We start from the raw sequence: 19303 nt of genomic DNA on the forward strand, positions 1-19303 counted from the left end.
AAATAATATGCAGTAGCTGAACTGTACAGTGAATTATATGTTGCTTACATCTAGTATATTTTTCTCTTTATAAAATATTGGAAAAAAATGTTGTAGGTTAAACTTACATCAATTTTTGAAATGCTGCTTTTTAATATAGAGCTACTTGAACTCATTTTTAGTCACAGGGCATTTACCTGTCGTTATTGCTTGCATGAGGAAGTTTCATACTTACTTTTCCATACGGATATTCTAAGAGAACTCTTTCTTTGCGTGTCATATTAACAGCCAACCTCATCAATTGAAATTATCAGGCAAGTGTAGCTGATGTAGCTGTAGTAAGAACAACCTTCTTTTTTAGAACCACTTCAGTTTTGTAAATACAAGTTCTTCTGTGAATGAAACGAGGTAAAAACCGTTCCAATAATGCCAGTGCTTAAAACATTTACAAATCATTTTTCTCAATATTTTCTAAACTTTGTTCGTATTTAACTTTTCTAATGAAGAGCAACCAGATATAGGTAATAATTTATTTTTTTCTTTTTATTACAAAGTCCTGTGGCCAGTTTCACGCTAACTGAACTTCATGGAGAAATGCTGCACCAGGGGGCAGTCAGTTCCCAGCTTAATGAACATAAGACACCTGCATCAGACACCAACCCTCTATTCTCAGCCAGTCCATGGTCTCTTATCTCTTTTAAAATTCATAAAATGCTAGAAATGTTTTCTTCCTTTTCTGCAGTGTTAGTTGTTAGATTTTTGTCAGCTGTAATTGGAGGAATCTATACGAACACGTTCTCATGACAAACTTCCTTAAAACTTCTTAGTACAAACAGTCTTAAAATAGTTAATATTTCTTGAACGTTACTTTGAGCATGTGACAGAGTAGTCACATAGTGATTATCACAGAATAGTGAGTGTTTGTGGAAAATGCTAGAATTTCAAATTATTCAAGAAAAAGAGAATTAAGATTTTATAACATGATGCACTGAGGACCAAGAACAAAAATTTTAGCATTAGATGTTAGGAGTTCTTTCAAGATGTAAAAATAAACCAGAAAACTTGAATTCCAGTAGTGTTTAAAATAGTTCACAAATCACAAAATTCCTTCATGTGGCAGATTAAGTAATACATGCTCATCTGAAAAATGTCAGTGCTTACCAGTTACTCTGCATGGTGTGAATGTGAATTACATTTTTTTCCTAAAGTCTGAGTGCCGAGTGCAGGCAGTAACACCATCACTTCAAGATTTAAATGTACTCATTAAATTGGAAAAGCTGTAATAATTTATAATTACATCCTACTGTACTGACAGAAGTTTATGAAGTACTTTGTAACGAGTTTGTTCTACAGTGCTTGTGTTTTGAAAGTGAACTGCTACAAGCTGCATGGAAAGAATTTTGGTCATTGATTCCAGCTTGCAAATTGTGATTGAACTGAAAAAAAGACAATAATAAATTTGATGGTGAAGAAATTAACCTGTAAATAGATCTGAGCAGCTAGTCTCATAGAAAACTGGCTATAACAGCAGAACAGGAATGGAAGAATTCTGGCCAGCTAAGCAACACTGCTGGGTATTTTGAGCTGCAAGGTAAAGAGGGTGGCCATGACTCAGAGTGTTGTGTTTTGGACTGTGCAGACAGCCCAAAGCAGCAGCCTGCACTTTTTCACCTGCCTGTTCTGAAATCCACTCACACTCACTTGAGATAATTAACGTTTTGAAAGCAAGTTACTCTTCTCTCATGTGATTATATGGCAGAAATACTAGTGCAGCACTTTCCTTGTGTAAAGCCAGCTCTGCTTTCCTGCAGTGTCATGGGCTACACTTTGAGTCGAGGTGGTGAGTTCTTCCACAGGGTGCAGGTTTCTGCAGGAAACATCAGCTGTGGGGTGCCAGTTGTCCCACCAGGAAGATATTGTCTGAGAGAGGTGCTGGTTCCCCCTCAGGGAAGCTGAGAAGAGATAGCTCAAGGAAGAGAAAGCAAGTAATGATAGACTTCCTTAGGCCACAAGTCAGTCCAAGCAGATCTAGTGGTCTCTTGCCACATGGAAATGGCTTTCTTCTGTTGCAGTCTAATGTAATTAATTAGCCTATGTTGTGCCTCATTGCCATGGATTTTTTACTAACACTGTGCCTTGTGAAAAAGCTAATTTTACCTTTGTCTTTAAAAAGAAGGACCAGAAAGGAAATTTCACTATTAAAATTGCTAAAACTCCAAAATCAAGGAATGACAGAGTTAAGTTTCTCTTGGATCTTTGTGTATAGAGTCTACTGCACTGAAGAAATAGGATTGAAACATGCATGGTTATTTAGCAAATAGCAATTCACTTCTGCATCATTTACTGTAGGTGCTGTGAGTCTTGTAAATATCCAGGCAAAGGACTTCAAGAATAATAAGGAATAGTTGGTGAGTGGTGCAGGTGAGTCCCACACGGGAAGGTTTGGTGCTGCGTTTGCTGGTACCACAGCCTTCCTGTGTGGTGCTGAACAACTTGCAGAAACCAAAATTTGGCAGGTAGCCATTCATTATCTATTTGTCACTTGTTTGGGTCCCCTGAGAGATATTAGCATCTGGTACTTAGAAATACTCTGACTGAAATAATTCAGAGCCAGGAGTGCTTTACAGGTCAAGTTCTGGATCAATAAGCGTGTTGGCAGACAGGAGTATAAAAATACCCAACAGAGCCTTGACTTCTGACTCTGGCACAGATTTATCTGTTACCTTAAGAAAGCCTCTTTAGTTGCGATTTCCTCATCAAGTGGAGATAAGGCAGACTGAGTGTGCAGTGGGAGCAATCACTGAGAAGTCCTAAGGCGCTAAGATAATTCTTGAGTAGTCTGGAGGGAAAAATTAAAAGAGACTGAAGATGTCTAAGGATCAAGTAGCTGAAGTTTACTCCAGACAAGACTGAGGGTTGAGAAATGTCCATCTCTCTTACTAGAGGTAAATGTTTGCTGATGGTACCTAGGCTTTCAGTTGAGAAGTGATGATGTTCCTATTATCGTTGAGGGTGAGTTGTAATATGAAAAGTAAATCCTTCAACTGTTTCCTGCTTGTGCCTACCTGGGTAAGGGCATTGGGATAGAAATTACTTCATTTGGTGCATGGCTGTGAACAGAGGCTTTGTTTCAGAAGTTATTTCCCACTGCATTGTAACAGGTATTGTTAGAGTACCTAAAGCTTTTGGGGATATGTGCACCTTGTTATTTCAAGTTTGTTTGCTTATTTTTAGAAAAAATAAGCAGTAATTCTACTTTCAAACAATGGAGAGTAACCTCAGTGGTTGAAGAAAAACTATAAAATACCCATCAGCTGCCTCATTTTCTGATTACTATCCAGTTCGTGGCTGAGGCAGTGATTCTGTGGAAGAAAATAGTATGTGCTCACATATGTGAAGGCTTTATCAAGCATATGCACTAAGAAAAAGGTAGTGGTTGAGCGGACAAGTTCTGGCACTTGCTAAATCACTCAAATAATATTTAAAAATCATTTGGCATGTAGTGGGATGTGGTTGGAAATATATTGTCTATGGCAATACCTTTGCTCTGAAGAGAGGTGGAGCTGTAAGATGCCAGAACGCCTCAGTTTGTATGAGCAGTCCTGCTGAATCTACTGGAGATGTCTATGATTAAAATCAAGAACAGCGATAAGTGCTACGTAGAGATTCAAGTATAGTTACTGGGATTGTATGCCTGGAGTTCCGTGTGTCCCAGTGCCCTCTCCACAGACAGCTTTTTAAGTCTTTCACTTAAGTTCAGTTACTTTGTAGCCCTGATGAACATATACTCAATTTGTTTTGGATAATACAAATTTTGAGGGTTTCATCTGAGCCAGTCTACTGTCACACTGCTGTGTGATCAAGGTAAGTTTTATTCCTGAAGTTATGCTCAGAGTGCAGTAACAATTATATATATTTCTATGAGCTCTTTGTCCTAATCTTGCCCAGTAGATGGTACTGTTGGCCATGTTTTGTAATTTATTTTGAAGTTGTTCATTAGTTGCATTTTTTTAATTTGTCTTCTGCACTTGACCCGCTCTTCCTTTTTCATCCCTTTTATTTCTGCCTGCTCTCCTAAATATCATTTTTACCCTGTAGAAAGCAATAGTAGGCTTTATTCTGATTTGATCTCTATGAGGTCTTGTGCACTCCTGAAAGGGCAGAAATAACAGTTGGTTGAAATAGTCTGATATTTGTTGCTCTGGGTTAGATACATATAGCAGCAAGGAACTAATTTAAAAACTGAATTGTGTGTGGTTTTTTCCCCGTAGGTTTGCTTTTCTAAGAACTGATTTGTCATGTGATAGACTGTCCTCATTTTCTGCAAATTTATTTGTATTTCACATTGATTGATGGATATACTTAGCATTTTTACCAGATGAGGAACAACATAACTAAAAGCCCTTTTAACATATAATTCCCCCTAAATAAAACTAAATAAAACTACAGAATGCCTCCCAACCTTCATGACAAAACAGAGAACCCTTATTAGAAATAAGAAAGAGCTGAAGCCACGGAGGAGGGCTAGAGGCAGTCTGCCTGTGATGTTATGCATAGTTAGATTCTGGTCCATTTTCACTGAAAAAGTGAATTTCTGCAGTTGAGCACAACGCATGGTGCGAAAGGCTGATCAAGGGGCTGGAGTACCATTTTCACAGGGGGAACAGAAGCAGCTTGTGTTTAGCATAGTAAAATGAAATCTAGAGGTGAAGAATCCCTCAAATCAGAGGTATACCGAGAGAGTAAGTGCTGGGAAAAAGAAAGAACAGAATAATGTTGGGTTAAGAACAAAAGAGAATAAACTGACTGAATAAATTTAAATGGGAAGTTAGAGGAAGGTTTTTCAAGTAAGAGCTTTCAGAAAACTGTTTTTTAGAAAGTATATTTAAGAAATGGGATTTCACTAGAGTTTGCAAAAAGTGCGTACACTTCTGCTTTGCAGCTGAAGAATCCATGAAATACTTTGTCTGGTACAGTTGCCTGCAGGAAACAAAGGTCTTGTTACAGTAACTCAATAACTACAGTAACTAAGTAACTGCAATATCAGTAATGATATTATATTCTAATTCTGTGGACATTTCAACGCATTTTTAATTTTTTTAAAAAATTGTTTATAGTTAGCAGTTGTGAATCCTGTAGAAAATGCTAACATACAAATAGTCAGAAATGGTTCAGAAAGTGTTTATAGTGTTTGATCATTGTATGTTTAAACCTCGATTTTCCTGAATGTATTCTTTTGTTGAATGAAAATTAAAACAATCCTGGGGGTTGAATTGGCACTCAAGTAAGCTGAAGTGCTAGTATATCAGGAAATCATTTCCTGAGGATCTGAAAATGTATCTCAGCATCAAGTGGAGGGAATCTGTAGTAATGCTTGGATGGAAGTTACTGTTTAATTTCCTTTTGATCCTTTAGCAGGAAACTACTAAACAGGGCAGTTAAGTAAGTTCTGTGTTGTATACTTAATCACTAACAATTGTACTCATTCTGCCAACGCAGTTTACAATACATGTTAAATGAAAAGAACTGCAGTATGAGTATAAAAAGTGCATTTTTGCCTTTGTGGCTCATCTGTAGGAAGCTCTGAAAGTGAAACTTTCCACTTATTTGTTACATTTATTTGTATTTATTTTACTGTAGGTTTGCTCAGCAAAACTTTTGAGATTTCTTCCTCTTTTCCTTCTTATAAGACCGTTGTTTTCACTGGAAACTGGGGATTGATTTTCTTGTTCAGAGCTTACTTAATGTTTGCAAATAGGCATTTGGCAAAAGTGAATTAAATTCATACCCAGCAACATTTCTAACTTGTTCTTTTAAAAACTGAAGTGATAAAAATTAAGCTACTTTATGAGATTATTTTAAAAGTACTTGGTAATTGTCTGACTTTGTTTCCATCTGTTTTACTTTAATGTTTTCCATCCATGTTTGCTTTACTGAAGACAGATTTCAGGAAAATGCCTTAATCCAATGCAAATTTATTTATTTACTTGAGGAATTTTGTGACTAAGAAACACATTTTCACTTCTCATAATGCTGTTGGTACTTCCCCAGAGGTTAGCTCTGTGTCTCCTACTTGGACCTTTATCCTGTCAAGACAACAGGAGAAACAAATGAAGATTATAGGAAGGGTGCTCTTGGTATTATTTCAGCTTGGATCACCAAAATAGAGAAAATGTTGTAAAAGAATCTTTTCCTTTTTTCTTTTCCTTTGTTCTTATTTTTTTTCCTTTTTTCCTATTTCTTTTTGTCCTATTTTTTTTTAATATATATATATATTAATTTTTTTTTGAATGAACACAGATACCATCACCGTTAATATAAATCCTTTTCTGTCATCCTTCAACAATAGACACAGGCAGCTCTTGCTCTGTGAGGGCTTCGTGCAATATGTTATTCTGCACAGCTATCTATACTGTTTTTCAGTAATTAACTTGTGTCATAAGTTTTCCACTGCTGTTCTTCCTTGACTAAAACCAGAGCATGACTTGCTAGATCTGAGGCATATTTCTGGTCAGCTGTTGAGAGATCACTGTGCAGAGGTTTTAGTTTGGGAAACAGAGAGCTAAAGCAGTTCTGTCTGCTGCAAGTTCATGACTGAACACTTGTGAGGGTTAAGCAGGAGGCCCTTGACATCCATAGAGACAAGGCTGTGAGAAAAGCAGGACTATAGGAGTCAGACCTGGCTGGTGGCCTACAACCAGTGTCATGCTGTCCTGCCCACTGAGACAGGGAACGGTGGTCATGCTCAGCTTTAGCCCTAAAGCCTAAGCCCGGTTTAATATGCTATGCTATTTCTGCTGCGAGCATCCTCAAGTAAAAGACTATCCAGGAGCTGCCTCTCTGCAGTCATCTGTTTTTAGGTATTTGATGCATATCAGTCAGCCCCCTGAAGTCCAAAGGGCAAGCTAGTGTCAGAGTGGCACCAGTGGTGTATATGGGCTTAACACAGATCAGGCCATACAGAAAAGCTTTGGATATCAACTGAACTCTTCAGAAACACCTTAAGCGCGTCTATGTTTGTTATGGCCAGTCAGCCACTGGAGTGAAGCACAGCATTCAGGTCTGTACCTGTGTCTTCCTGCTGAGCCAGCTGCTGCTGCAATGTGCCTTGTAGAAACAATAAGGTTTTGCCTCTGGTATCCACCATTTTCTGAGGCAGCAGACAAAGTGCAAGTAGCAAAAATCAGCTCAGCCGAAGTAGGGACCAGATGGGGTGCTGAAGTCAGCTGTGAGACACAGGGATCCTCTTCCAAGTGGTAACTGTTTCTTTTCGTTGGAACAGCGTAAATTTCTGTCCGCAAACTTGAGTGTGAGCGTGTGGTGTTAGGGTATTTAGTGTCCTTTCAAAGCTGAACTCGTGGTCTTTCAGTCCAGATGGATTTGTTGGCAGCTTGTCCACAATTGCATTTCTGTTGCAAACATAGCTGATTTTAAGCAAAAAACTTGGCTTTCATTCAGAACCACTTGCAGACCACAGCAGGGCCCAGTATAAGTGGACATGCTTCATCCCGTACTCTCCTGAGGCGCAGAGGGGCACAGTGCCAGGACTTTCCTGAGGCACAATGCTGGGCAGTTTTTCTCCTTATTTACTGAATGTAAAATTGCCTAGTTAGTGATGCAGAAATACGCGTAGCGCTACTGCCTTAAAAAGGCATTCCAGCAGGTGGGTACAGGGGAGCTTAGAAAGACTCTCCTGGACCTATTTTTTTCTGTTGATCTTCTTTGATCACAGCACCTTACTTCTAGAGACATTTGATAGAGCTCAGATAGTTATACCCCCTTTGCTATTTAAAGTAGACTGTCACAGACAAAATACTGCCTTTAGTTCAACCCATACACCCAGCTGGGCCTGGAAACCAAGTAGTGGCTGGGAAGCGGGAGGTTTATTTTCGTCTGGTAGCACAGTAATTATTACAGCATTTGGAAGACGCTTTTCTGCTGGCGGCAGGATGGTATAACTCACAGTGATGCTGTGTAAGCACAGCATGTGGGATATTGTTGAGCCTTGCTTCTGGCTGACAGTAATATCACATTCAGTGTGTAATTAAACAGTTCATAAACTGCCTTGAGATGTTTGTTTATGGGCACTTTATAGCAGAGAAGTGCAGTGTTTTGCAGGATGCTGGAATTTTTGTGCTCTGCAAAGCATTTGTATTTGATATGCCTTTTCTTTGACACAAATACTCAGTGACTAGAGTGCATTGTTCTGCTGTTGATGAAAGACATACAGCTAAGGTGATTTTCCTGCAAATTTCTGTTGCTGATTTTTGCTTTCTGATATTTTAGCTAAATAGCAAACTACCTGTGGATGCATCCATATCAATACTTTAGTAAACTATAATTTTAGATAACAAAATGAGTTTGTGTTTTGCTTTTCAGAAGCAATGCTTATTTATAGCAGGATAAGCAGAAACACTTAGAAATTGGGTAATATGGTGAGGATACTGTGTAAATGATGATGTAAGAAAGTGCTAGTAAATTTTTGCCGTACTTAATACCACTTGTTTTGTTTCTACCAGTTTAGAGTGAATGAATTTGGAGCCCTGGAGGTGATAACAGATGAAAATGAGATGGAAAGTGTTAAAAAAGCCATGGCTACCACCACCTGGATGGTTCCAACTGCTCAAGAAGGTCAGCTAAGAAGTCACTGAAGTTTTCTGTAGTAGACTGTAGTTTATATAATGAACCAGTTTTTCTACAAGATTGCCCCCCAAATTAAAATTAAAATGAAAAACTTATTTGCTTAATGCAAGAAGTATCTCTGATGATCCTACCTGTTTCTTTGGATGCTGATAATTATGAAATAAATGTATTTTAAGGTAAAAGGAAATAATTCCACTGTTAACCATCTGAAGTTGAATTATCGCCACAGTTTTCTCTTACAGTATTTTTTTTTTAAGTTTAGAATTAGTATTTTTGTGTTTAATTTCAAAAGCAGTCAACTTCTTATTCTAAATTGTTCAGAATTTTTTTGCTGTTATTTTTATTAAGCTGGTTCTCCAGACTGCTCACAGACTTAACTGACCTCCCGCAGTGTTCATTTCTGTCTGTAAACAGCCTTTGTGTAACCTTAGTTGCTACTCAACTGCTACCACCAAGCTCAATTTATGTCTCTGCACTTTTTCCTTGCTTCTGCTGACTATACTTTATCACAACATTAAAAGTAGCATGTAATAACCATTTACATTTATCATGAGTGGTGACATTCTAATAATTTTGTAGTGTCTGTCTACATAACAAGGTGCAAAACAAGATACAGTGTGTCCTTTAAATAAAGTATTGATGTGAGAAAACACTTCTGGTGTTCAGGGGAAGTTGGTTTACATGGTTCAAAATTCTGAAAATTTTGATACAATGATGGAACAGCATGAAAGAGTAGCACAGCTGTTTTTGTGGTTGCTTACAACTACTTTTTTTTTTTTCCTTCTTTTTTATATTATATGTTATCAATTTTCTTTTTGAATATGCATTCTGTAAGTTGAGAAACAGAATTTGAAATTCCATTTTAATAATCGTCAGTAGCCTTTCACAAAACAGAATAAGCAAAGTCAATGAAAGTATTCTTTTGCTGTTGCCCCATTGTCATGTGACTTATATAAATAATTGAAACATTTGTATCAATGGGAAATTAGCTTGGATCTCAGCAAGAAGTTCTGAATCTTCACATTACTGCTTTTGGTCTATAGGTTTCCAAGTCAGTGATTACTTTTAAAATATTCAAGATCCAGATCTGTGATGAGAGTGACAGTGACATAATAGTGTAGTAGTGCAGCAGATTCTCTCTTTTGACTGAGAGATTACAGTTTGCCTACAGAAAAACATATCTTCATCCCCTACTGTCCAGTAAGCCTGAAAAATCTCGCTACTGAAGTCAGGTGTGATTTTGGGCACATAAACATTAAGCAATCATCACAAATATCTTGCACATTCTTTGATTAATTCGTTGCTCCCCAAAGATATAATCCTGCTAAAATTTTCAGTTATGTGAGGGAATGATTGATTTGGACTGCTAATGACTGGGGAGTAAATATATCACGTAAATAATGTACTATTCTAGTGGAGATAGTCTGCACACAAGAGTTAACTTGACTCAATTTTTAAAGACAGTTTGGTATTCCAATAAAATAAATAGTGACTTGAAATTTACCTTTTGGCAGTGTAAAGTGAACAGCCTTCTTTAGGAACTGAAGAACTTCAGTGCTGAATATTTGACTGTGAGCAAAAGTAACAGCATACTGCCCTAGGCTACATGCCTCCCAAGGGGAAGTCATAGTTTAGGGTAAATTACTAATTTACTGTTTTAAAATCTATTTGCTACAAATTAGTTGTTTGTTTATTTGTTTTTCACTTTTGGTAGACCTCAGGGTTGTTGAGCAATAGCTGCTGTAGTAAAAGACTGAAATGTAGTTAGTGATTTATTTCCAGAAGTAAGGTATAAACTATTAAAAGATAACTTCTCCCCAGATGACCCTACATGTCAAATATGAGTCATGTCAGTGCAACATGAGGTGATGAACTCTGCAACAGCAACTCTCCAGATAGTTAGCACAGTTCCTATCAGAAAATTCACTCTTTCCATGAGTAGCAACTTCAAGCAGTGTCAGTGTGCCAGTGATGCCAGGAAAATGAAATCAGTAGATTTTTTCTGGTGTTTTAATATGAAAACTTGTTGGGAATAAACCCCATACAGACATCAGTTTTCAGTTCTTCATTCTAACAAAAGTGGCATGACTTCAGTTTTCTGTTTGCTTACAAGGCTTGCTAAACATCATTGAAATGTATCACCTCGACCTAAGTGAATTTATTTTTTCATTGTGCAGCCTTTTCAGAAAAGACAGGGATCTCCTCAAAGTTGAAGGAAACTGCAAAAATGGATGGACTTGTTTTCTGTGAAAACTGTTATCACTATGGTACTGTAGAAGAATTTGTTCCTGAAGGGAAATTTTGCAGCCAAAAATGTGCCCAGCAAGTAAAAAACAAGTAGGTACTATAATAAAGCATAGAAGCAAAGAATTTGGCATAAATGCAGCATGAGATAAAAGTGGTGTGATAAAGCATTAATGGTGTGGCAGCCATGTTTTGGTGAGTCTCCAGCAGTTTATAACGTTCTTTCATTGTTTTTAAACTCAGTGAGTTATGAAACATTTGCTTTTTGTCTAATGCTGATGTTGAAGGCGGTCGTCTTTATTCAGAGAGTGCTGTGTTCTGCTGTCAGATGCAAACAGCGATACAGTCTATGGGATGTATGAATCAGTGTCAAACTCCCACCCTGTTTCATAATCACTGGAATTAAGATAATCAGTAATTAGATGGTTGGTGTGGTAAGTTAATTGTAATTAAGTTCAAGAGCTGTATTATAGATGACAGTGAGTAAAAACATGAATATACTGTGGTTTCTCGGTTCCTTTTCTTTGAGCTACTGCAGTTCATCTCATCATAAATGAAGCCTTCAGTTAGTGGGTCCATTCCATGTTACATTCTGCATTACAGCAATCTTTAACATCTATGTTTTTGTGCATTTCCTCCATTTTTAGTTAATTGCTTCGCCATTTTCTATTCTGATTGCTTGTTTAGCAATTTGTTCAGTCATGTATCAACTTTCTCCAATTGGATTTGTCAGACTTAATGATTACCTTTTCTTTCCTTTCTGTAAACTGCCTTGCAGTCCTAAACATTTCACAGTTTGCTTCTTTGCCAGATCTGGTGGTACGTGAGAGAAGACTATTTAAAACATGCTAAACTGTTCAATGCAGGCTGACAGCTGTCCTTTTGCAGTTCTATTGTTTGTCTTTCAGCTTAATTTTTTGACAGATTTTCAGTAATTTTCAGTAGTTTTTCTAAGAATATATTTTTCATAATGCCATAGGACCTACAAGCACTTGACCTTTAAGTTTACTTGCATTTTACTTCTGTTATGAATATGAGAAATGAAATAATATTTTTTTATCATTGTGTTGCTCCTGAAATAGAGAACCAAAGGAGGAAAAACCCAGCATGGAATGCAATGGGGATGATGAATCCAAAGTCATTCGGAAAAGAAAAACAAAATTACCTCTCAAAGAAGAGTCCAAGGATAATGAGGAGAAGAAAGATAATCCCGATGAAACTGTTAGTATGCATCATAAACACATTTCTGCAAACATTTTAGTAGGAATTTTGCCTTATATTGCAGTGTCAATAGATTCGTCACTCTGCAAATAGAAGTGACTTCATTACTCCATCAAAGCCACAATAAGTACTTGATTCACATTTAATTGTGCCTCTTCAGCACATTCTAACTGTTGACAAGGGATAGAAACTGCTTTTTCTTTTTCCTATTCCTTCCTTCCTTTTTTTTAAGAACAGAACAAAAGGAACTTAAAGGAAAACTGATGCCAATCCAGAATTGTTAGTACTGTAGTATAGAAAAACAAAGCAATGTATTTCCCAATGCCTGTTACTTGTTTACTTTACATGAGTAAACAATTACAGACTAGTAATTTATTTGTAAAGAAAGTTCTGTTACAGTTAAGGAGAGTATACTTTTGATTTTGTAACGTAATTAGCTTTAGAAAAGCATAGCCAATGGTTACCAGGACTTTCTCTGATTCAGGAAGAAGCATATGCCAATCGTTTGATTTTGGTGTTCTGATTTATGGTTAGTGGTGATTACCATAATCTCCATGAGTAATTGTAAAGATATAAAAACACACTAAAGCAAACAAAGTAGCCATGTCCAGCTCTGATTATACTTACAGGGATGAGTAATCTAACCTCCAAGACTTCCTCACTAGAAGGAAGTTCATGTGGCTCTTGCTGTCATTGCCCTAGCTTGTTCTGGAGATTCTGGCTTGTGGTGACAGTTGCTACTTAAAACTGAATGCTAGAACTTAGGAGAAACATTTCATCTGTGCTTTAAATACTTTTCTGCACCAGAAGAAGCAGCACACACAGTCTTGTCTACTTTGTTATTTTTAGCAGTGGATGGGTTTAACAGTAGGGGTTGTCCACTGTCAGCTCTAGGTGGCTTCCACATTTACACGTGTTGTTCCTCAAAGGCCATACGTGCAAAAATTCTCACTCCTCTGGTTGGCTGTGGAGTATTTCCTGAAGGAGTAAAAATGGAATTGACAAATTGACTGGGATTTGGGTTTGTGTTATGCTGCAGTGTAATGCACTTTGAGGCACCTTCGTTTTTTTCCTTTTGGAGTTGTTTTTCATCTGAGAACAAGAATTTGCAGCAGCTTCCCGTAGTGTTTGTTTTCCTCTCAATAGCTGTGGCGTTACTGAGAGGAGCACTGTTTGGAGGGAGAAGGGGAGAGCACTGCAGTCACAGAATTGTGGAAAGACAGAATGCGTGTCGAAAGAGAGTCCACAGCTTTCTGTATAACAGTATCCTCAGGAAAAATTTGGGGACAGCTCCTTTGCTGCCATGTGTCTGCTCTCCCAAATGAGGACTTGTTTTGTTCATCTGTTCAGATGCTTGGAAATCTGTTACTACACAAGCAGTGAAATAAATAAAAAGGATCAGTGTCATTTTATGTTTAGTTGAGTAATTATACATCTGAACAAAGCAGAAAAAGTTGTGCAAAAGGTTTGCCTTCACATTATTTTGGAAGCATGAACATATCAAAAGTACAGCTATTTATGTCCATCTCAATTTGGTCCTACTGAAGGCTCACTGATCTGTCCCTGGCATAGACAAAGCTGTGCTGGCTGAGAGCCAGGTGCTGGGAGTATTCTGTCATTTCCACTGTGTTTGCTGTGATTTATTGCTTGCTTTGTTTTTATTAGACATCTACAGGTTTGTCTGAGATAACGGAGATCTACCTGGAAGCCATTTAAATGAAGTCAAAGTTAAACTTCACATGTCTGTTTCTTATCTAGTAGACTTCTGAACTAACGTTTGAATACTTTTTATTTAGGAGGATAAATCTGAAGGCAGAATTTTGAGAGTCTCACAGAGAGCCAGAAGAAAAAGAAAAGGGGATATAACAGTTTTGAAACAAAGTAAGTTAAATTATGAAACAAAATCTCAAGTGTCACTTATTTATGTGATACCTACCTCTTGCTGTGGATTGCCAGCATTGTTTCACCAAATTTTTATCCACTGTTAAATACAGTTTTGCCCATCTGCAAAAAGACAGTGTCAGTGTTATTTGTAGTAATTAAGTTGTAAGGACTGAAGAACTCTGAGAACCAAGCGGCAATATTGGGGATATAAAATGACTCTCGGCGATTGATTGCCTTTTACAAAGAGCCAGTTTATATATGCCTGGCAGCGTGGAGTTATATAGTAAACGTAAATGTAGCTTGTGCACAATTTGAATTTTTTTTCATCCCTCTAAAGAGTGCCAATATTAAGGGGAATCAGACCCATTTTGTTCCCAGATGTTGAAGTACATGTATTAAGCAGGAGTGAAAGTTTCCTTTTCTTTCCTGGGGGATCAATTTTGTATCTATGGTATGGCTGGAAATAGACACATTTATGGAACTGTTTAGGAATAATTGCTATAATCAGTCCAAAGGGAAATATACTGCATGAAGTGGCATAATAAAACATTTTTTAAATGAGCACTGTTTTTTCAAGCTGTTAACATGATAGATACTTTTTGGAAGATTCAGAAAATCAGTACTCACCAGAAAGCTACATGTTCGCCCTCCAGGGTGTTTCTTTTGGTATGCTGGGAACTGTTACCAGAAGTTGCCTTTAGCACAGAGCTCCAAGTAGCTGTGCTGCACAGTATATGATACACTGATTGAGGATGCAATGTGTAAAAAAGTTACAGAAGATTCTCTTCCTGAGATAGAATTACTCCTGAAATGTAAATACCATTTCTGCAGTTGTATCCAGAACTGGGACCGTATCAAGTATATGGGATACAAGCACAAAGCTGATTCTGACTGGACACTGCTGTCCACTGACATAATGATTTGTATAGATTTGTCTTGTTTGTTTGTAGGCAAAATGTGTGTTCAGAACCAAGCGTATAACTGTATTATTTTGCCAAGCAACACATCTCTTAAATAACAGAACAGATAACAACTGGGTTAATCGCAAGTAAAATGGGCTTTAAAAGCATTGAACAGTTGCTGTGGATGTGAATTTTGTTATATTTTGGTTGAATTATGTCTTTGGGAGAGTTTGGCATCACTATTGTTATGGTTCACATTTTAAATGGAAAACACTTAGCCAAAGTATTATTTAAGAGGCTTATTTCTCTTGTGAGTAGCCTGCAATCAGTATCAGACCAGGATCACATTGTGGTTGATGAGAAATTCTCCTGCTGACATGAGCTTATGATCTGAATTGCTAAGCTACGTGCATGGAAGAGGCATTTTAGACAGTGAGCAGCAGAGCAGAGTGGAGGTATATTAAAATAGATGTATACATGGCCAGCTTCACAAACCACCTGTTTTTGAAGTTCCTGGCTTTTGCTAGTGCAGTTAGTGCCTTATTTTGGAGCCCTAAAGCCTGCTTGCTGCTCAGTGCTGTTTCCTTAAGATGAGCTATAATCAATAATGCATATGCAAGTGTATGCAGATGTCCATACTACATAGCTTCTCCTTTATGTTAATGAAAAAATGAGGCTGGAAAAAAAGGACCGGTGAAAGTTCTGATGGTCTGAAAAAATTATTGTTAAATCACTGCCTTTCTGCCCAAAACCATCAAACTGTGTAGTGAGTACTGTCATAGAATAAAGTGCTTCAACTAAGGTTAAAAAAAGAACTTATCATGACTGCTATCCAACTGAAACTGCTTTACTGAATTGGAATTTTCTTTTTCTGAAGAATTTTTTTTAAATATAGACCTACTTTGTATGATTTGATCTGATCTTCTTAAGTGTGTTTGTAAATTGTACATCTGAATGCTTTTATAGGAGCAATAAGAGAAAAGAGGCAGAAGGCAAGATTATGTAAATTGTTCTCATCACAAGAATGAACTTTTTCTTCTTAATAATCAAGGTTGGAACTGATGGAAATAATTCTGTACAAACCTGCATGTTCATGGTACCTTAAACCCACACAACTACTGTTTTCTTGAAATAGGTCTCAAGAAACATCACGAATGCATTTAATAAAATGTAGATTTGAGATAGATATGTTATAAACATTTTGCTTATTTTATTTTGTTAAGAAATTAACAGAGAAATCTTTTTTTATTCTATCCTTTACAGCTGTATCCTCTAAAGGGAAGCAACTGTGGTGTTGGGCGTCCTATCTAGAGGAAGAAAAAGCTATTGCAGTACCTACTAAGCTTTTTAAAGAGGTATGACTTCTGAAGTTGAGATCATCATCAACTAGTGAAGATCAAGAAACTTCTAGGGAAATCAATTGAAATAAAAATAATAAAATGTTACACTTCTCTAGTGATAAACCTATGTGATTAAGGCAATGCATCAGCAATCATCAAAGTATTCAGAATATGTGTAAAATTAGTTATCTTTCTCTGCTTTTTCAAAGAAATGTGTGGTTTTAGTTAAATGCTGTCAGCTGAGACCATAGAAAACAGCTGCTTTTCCAAAGTCTGCAAGTTCTAGTCTTTCTTTGTAATTTCTGAGGCTGAAAATCTGATATATATCCTCATTTTTATGTGACATATCATTCCCTTTAAATATGCTTAGAAAGCTGTTACAAAGGTCGTCTTTCAGCTTGTTGCTTTGATTATATTACCTGTCTTTTTGCAGCTCTTGCTGATGTCTCATGTCTTTTATTACATCTGATACTAGTTTGCCTTGTTCCCATTTTGCCTATCATCTGATTAGATGTCACATCATCACCTCTTGCTTGTCCTTTGCCTGCTACGGTAGACTTTGTCATTTGCCATTTCAGTGGTTTTGCTTGTGCTGTCTCTTGCTCAGATGAGAGCTCTGTGTGCAAATCAGCAAAGCTTTCGTGCTGCTCTCTTTTGCAAAAGCTGGCAAAACATACGAACATTCTCAGCTACTGCACTTCTCCACTGTATAATTCTAACAGTTATACTTCTTTTTGATAATTCTATCCTTAACTTGGAGTCTCTTTCTTGCATCCATTTGTTTCACTTTGCTTTACACTCCAACTAATAGATCTCTCTTGCACAGAGATCAGCTTTTCAGCTTACACGTGTGTGTGGCTGATCTTTAATTGGTTCTCCTAGACATTGCTGAGATATAAAATTAATTAAAAAAGTAAATAATATTGCAGTGTAGAGAATCCAAAAATTTCTAAGTGCAAGAATGACAGTTATCTCACTACCATTTATTGTATCCCCCTGTGCTGTTCACTGGTTGAAAAAGTGACCAAAAAATCCTGGTAAGTAGTGTCACTATCTGAAATGTAGATTTCAAAAGTGCTGCTCTATCTGTCTGAAATTCCACGAAACGCTGCTGCTGCAGCACACAGCTTTTTATTTAGTGCACAGTACTTTTAACCCTGTAGCAGAGAGAAGATTCTTAATACCAGTCGGAAGAGGCCAGGTAATATTACTCCATTTTACAGATGGAAACCACATAAACACTAGTGTTAAAACAAAAACAAAGAAAAACATACCCAGCAACAATTTTGAATCCTTGTTTCTTGTTTGGGTTTTGAGAATTACTGTATTTTTCTCCAGTTCAGAAGCAATAATATTCAACAGGATTTTTTGTACTCTTTGTTAAATGGTTAGCATAATGGAGAAGCCTTCCCACTATCTGTTACTTAAATCTCAGACTCACTTCTAGGCTGCAACTGACAAGATCTTATTGTTCTGAGAAAAGGAAATTAACTGACCCTTGAGTTTTGTTTTTCTTCCATCTCCAGTTCCCCTGACACAATCTTCTGGGTTTTGTCTATGTTCTTGCACCAAAAAAAAACATTTCTAATTCTCATTTGCAGACTGCTTTTATATTTACTCTTTTGTTCTTATTTCTTTTCTTAATAATGTATCTTTAAATTTTTGTTATGAAGGAAATGCATGATAACTGAGTTTGTTACAGACTTTACCTCCGGTGCTGTATGACATAAGCATAATGTACAAAATTGAAATCTGTTAAATAGCATTAAAGTTATTAGGCTCCTCAAAGTTGCTTGTTATTTTTCTGTAATGGAAATAGTGTGTTGCCTTAAAAGTATTCAATTTGACAATGGAAAGCATTGCGGATAATTCATGTCTCATATTTCAGAAAATAGCTGGGTGATATTTGTGTCATACTGTTTGTCATACTTTGTAGAATTTGAAATTTACAATGTATATTATAGCCATGAAGGAAAAAACAGATCTGAGACGTAATTGTTTCTTTTCTTTGTGCCTGCTTTTGCAAAATCTCTGTTACCTTTTTGGGTACTGTTCCTCAATTTCTTGCTATTTCCAGCATTTCATTGTTACAGTAAAATATTTTGTTGTGATGCAGTCTGTTGGAGCTGCAAGACACTGTATCAAGATGAGCTTGAAAAACTTCAGTTTATTGATTTTTTTTTTTTAATACTGTTTTTACTTTCATCTTGAGGAAGTATCCAGAATTATACACATAGTGTAATTTTTTTGAATTTTAACTGGGAAGAAAAACCTCAAGCATGGCGTTGCTAAGGTGAAATAACTTCTCAAATACTTGTACTTTAGTCAGCCACTCTGATCTCTCAAACTGAGCTCTCAAAATCTAACCTGTTTTTAGAAGGACTCTTCATCTATTAGCCGACCCCTTTAGGCTGACTTCAGCTGGTCTAGTTCTTCATTTCCCTTCCCCTTGACTGTGTGTTTCTGCCCCTGTGCCTCATACTGTATTTTTTTCTCCTGGATATATTATTCAGATAAATTGCAGTCAGCACTATCAAAGAGATGATTCTCATCCTTTCATGTAGAGACCTACAGAGGTCTCATCTTTCTCTGACCGGTGGTGCTGTAGATGGCTGGATAGCAGGTATAATTTTTAGGTAGCATAAGCTAGGTAAAACAGATCCTCTGTTTGTGTTTCTCTGTATTCATTTACCATCATTTACCAGAAGAGTTTTGGATGTTTTGGCACATGTGTGCTCTATGTTTTTATTCGCTGTCTTATTTCTCTACATTTCTTCTTTTGCTTCTTAAGATTTTGAGTGAATGGATTATATGTTAACTGTATTTGATTTTGATTTGGTAATGCATATGTTCTTCGTGTATAAAAGTTTTTTGTTAGTATTCTAAGTTCAGGGAAAATCTGTGATGAAAGCATGCTGTGTACTGGTATCCGAAGCATGCAAAAATAATGTTAGCATCTAATTCTCTTCTATAAACAAGTGTTGCCTCTTAGGATAAGAAAAATATGCTATATCTTGCTAATCAAAGACAGCAACAAAAGGAAGGGGGAGCACATGTAGTACTTCTCTTGTGTTTTATCATTAACTGTTT

At 36.8% G+C, this 19303-nt stretch overlaps 1 protein-coding gene across 12 annotated transcripts in view; it reads left to right on the top strand.

The window, feature by feature from the left end:
- The window catches only part of L3MBTL3 (L3MBTL histone methyl-lysine binding protein 3), a 75665-nt gene that overhangs the window by 14677 nt on the left and 41685 nt on the right, over positions 1 to 19303 (top strand). For 11 of the 12 annotated variants that reach the window (XM_048938132.1, XM_048938137.1, XM_048938134.1 and 8 more), the window contains exons 3-7: positions 8499 to 8610; positions 10800 to 10959; positions 11949 to 12087; positions 13884 to 13968; positions 16137 to 16228. In XM_048938132.1, coding sequence (XP_048794089.1) covers positions 8499 to 8610; positions 10800 to 10959; positions 11949 to 12087; positions 13884 to 13968; positions 16137 to 16228 — 588 coding nt within the window. Of the gene's footprint in view, positions 1 to 8498; positions 8611 to 10799; positions 10960 to 11948; positions 12088 to 13883; positions 13969 to 16136; positions 16229 to 19303 lie in introns of those variants that run through there. The other variant, XM_048938140.1, reaches the window with a different exon arrangement.

Source organism: Lagopus muta, chromosome 2, assembly GCF_023343835.1.
Source record: "Lagopus muta isolate bLagMut1 chromosome 2, bLagMut1 primary, whole genome shotgun sequence".
Taxonomy (NCBI): Eukaryota; Metazoa; Chordata; class Aves; order Galliformes; family Phasianidae; genus Lagopus; species Lagopus muta.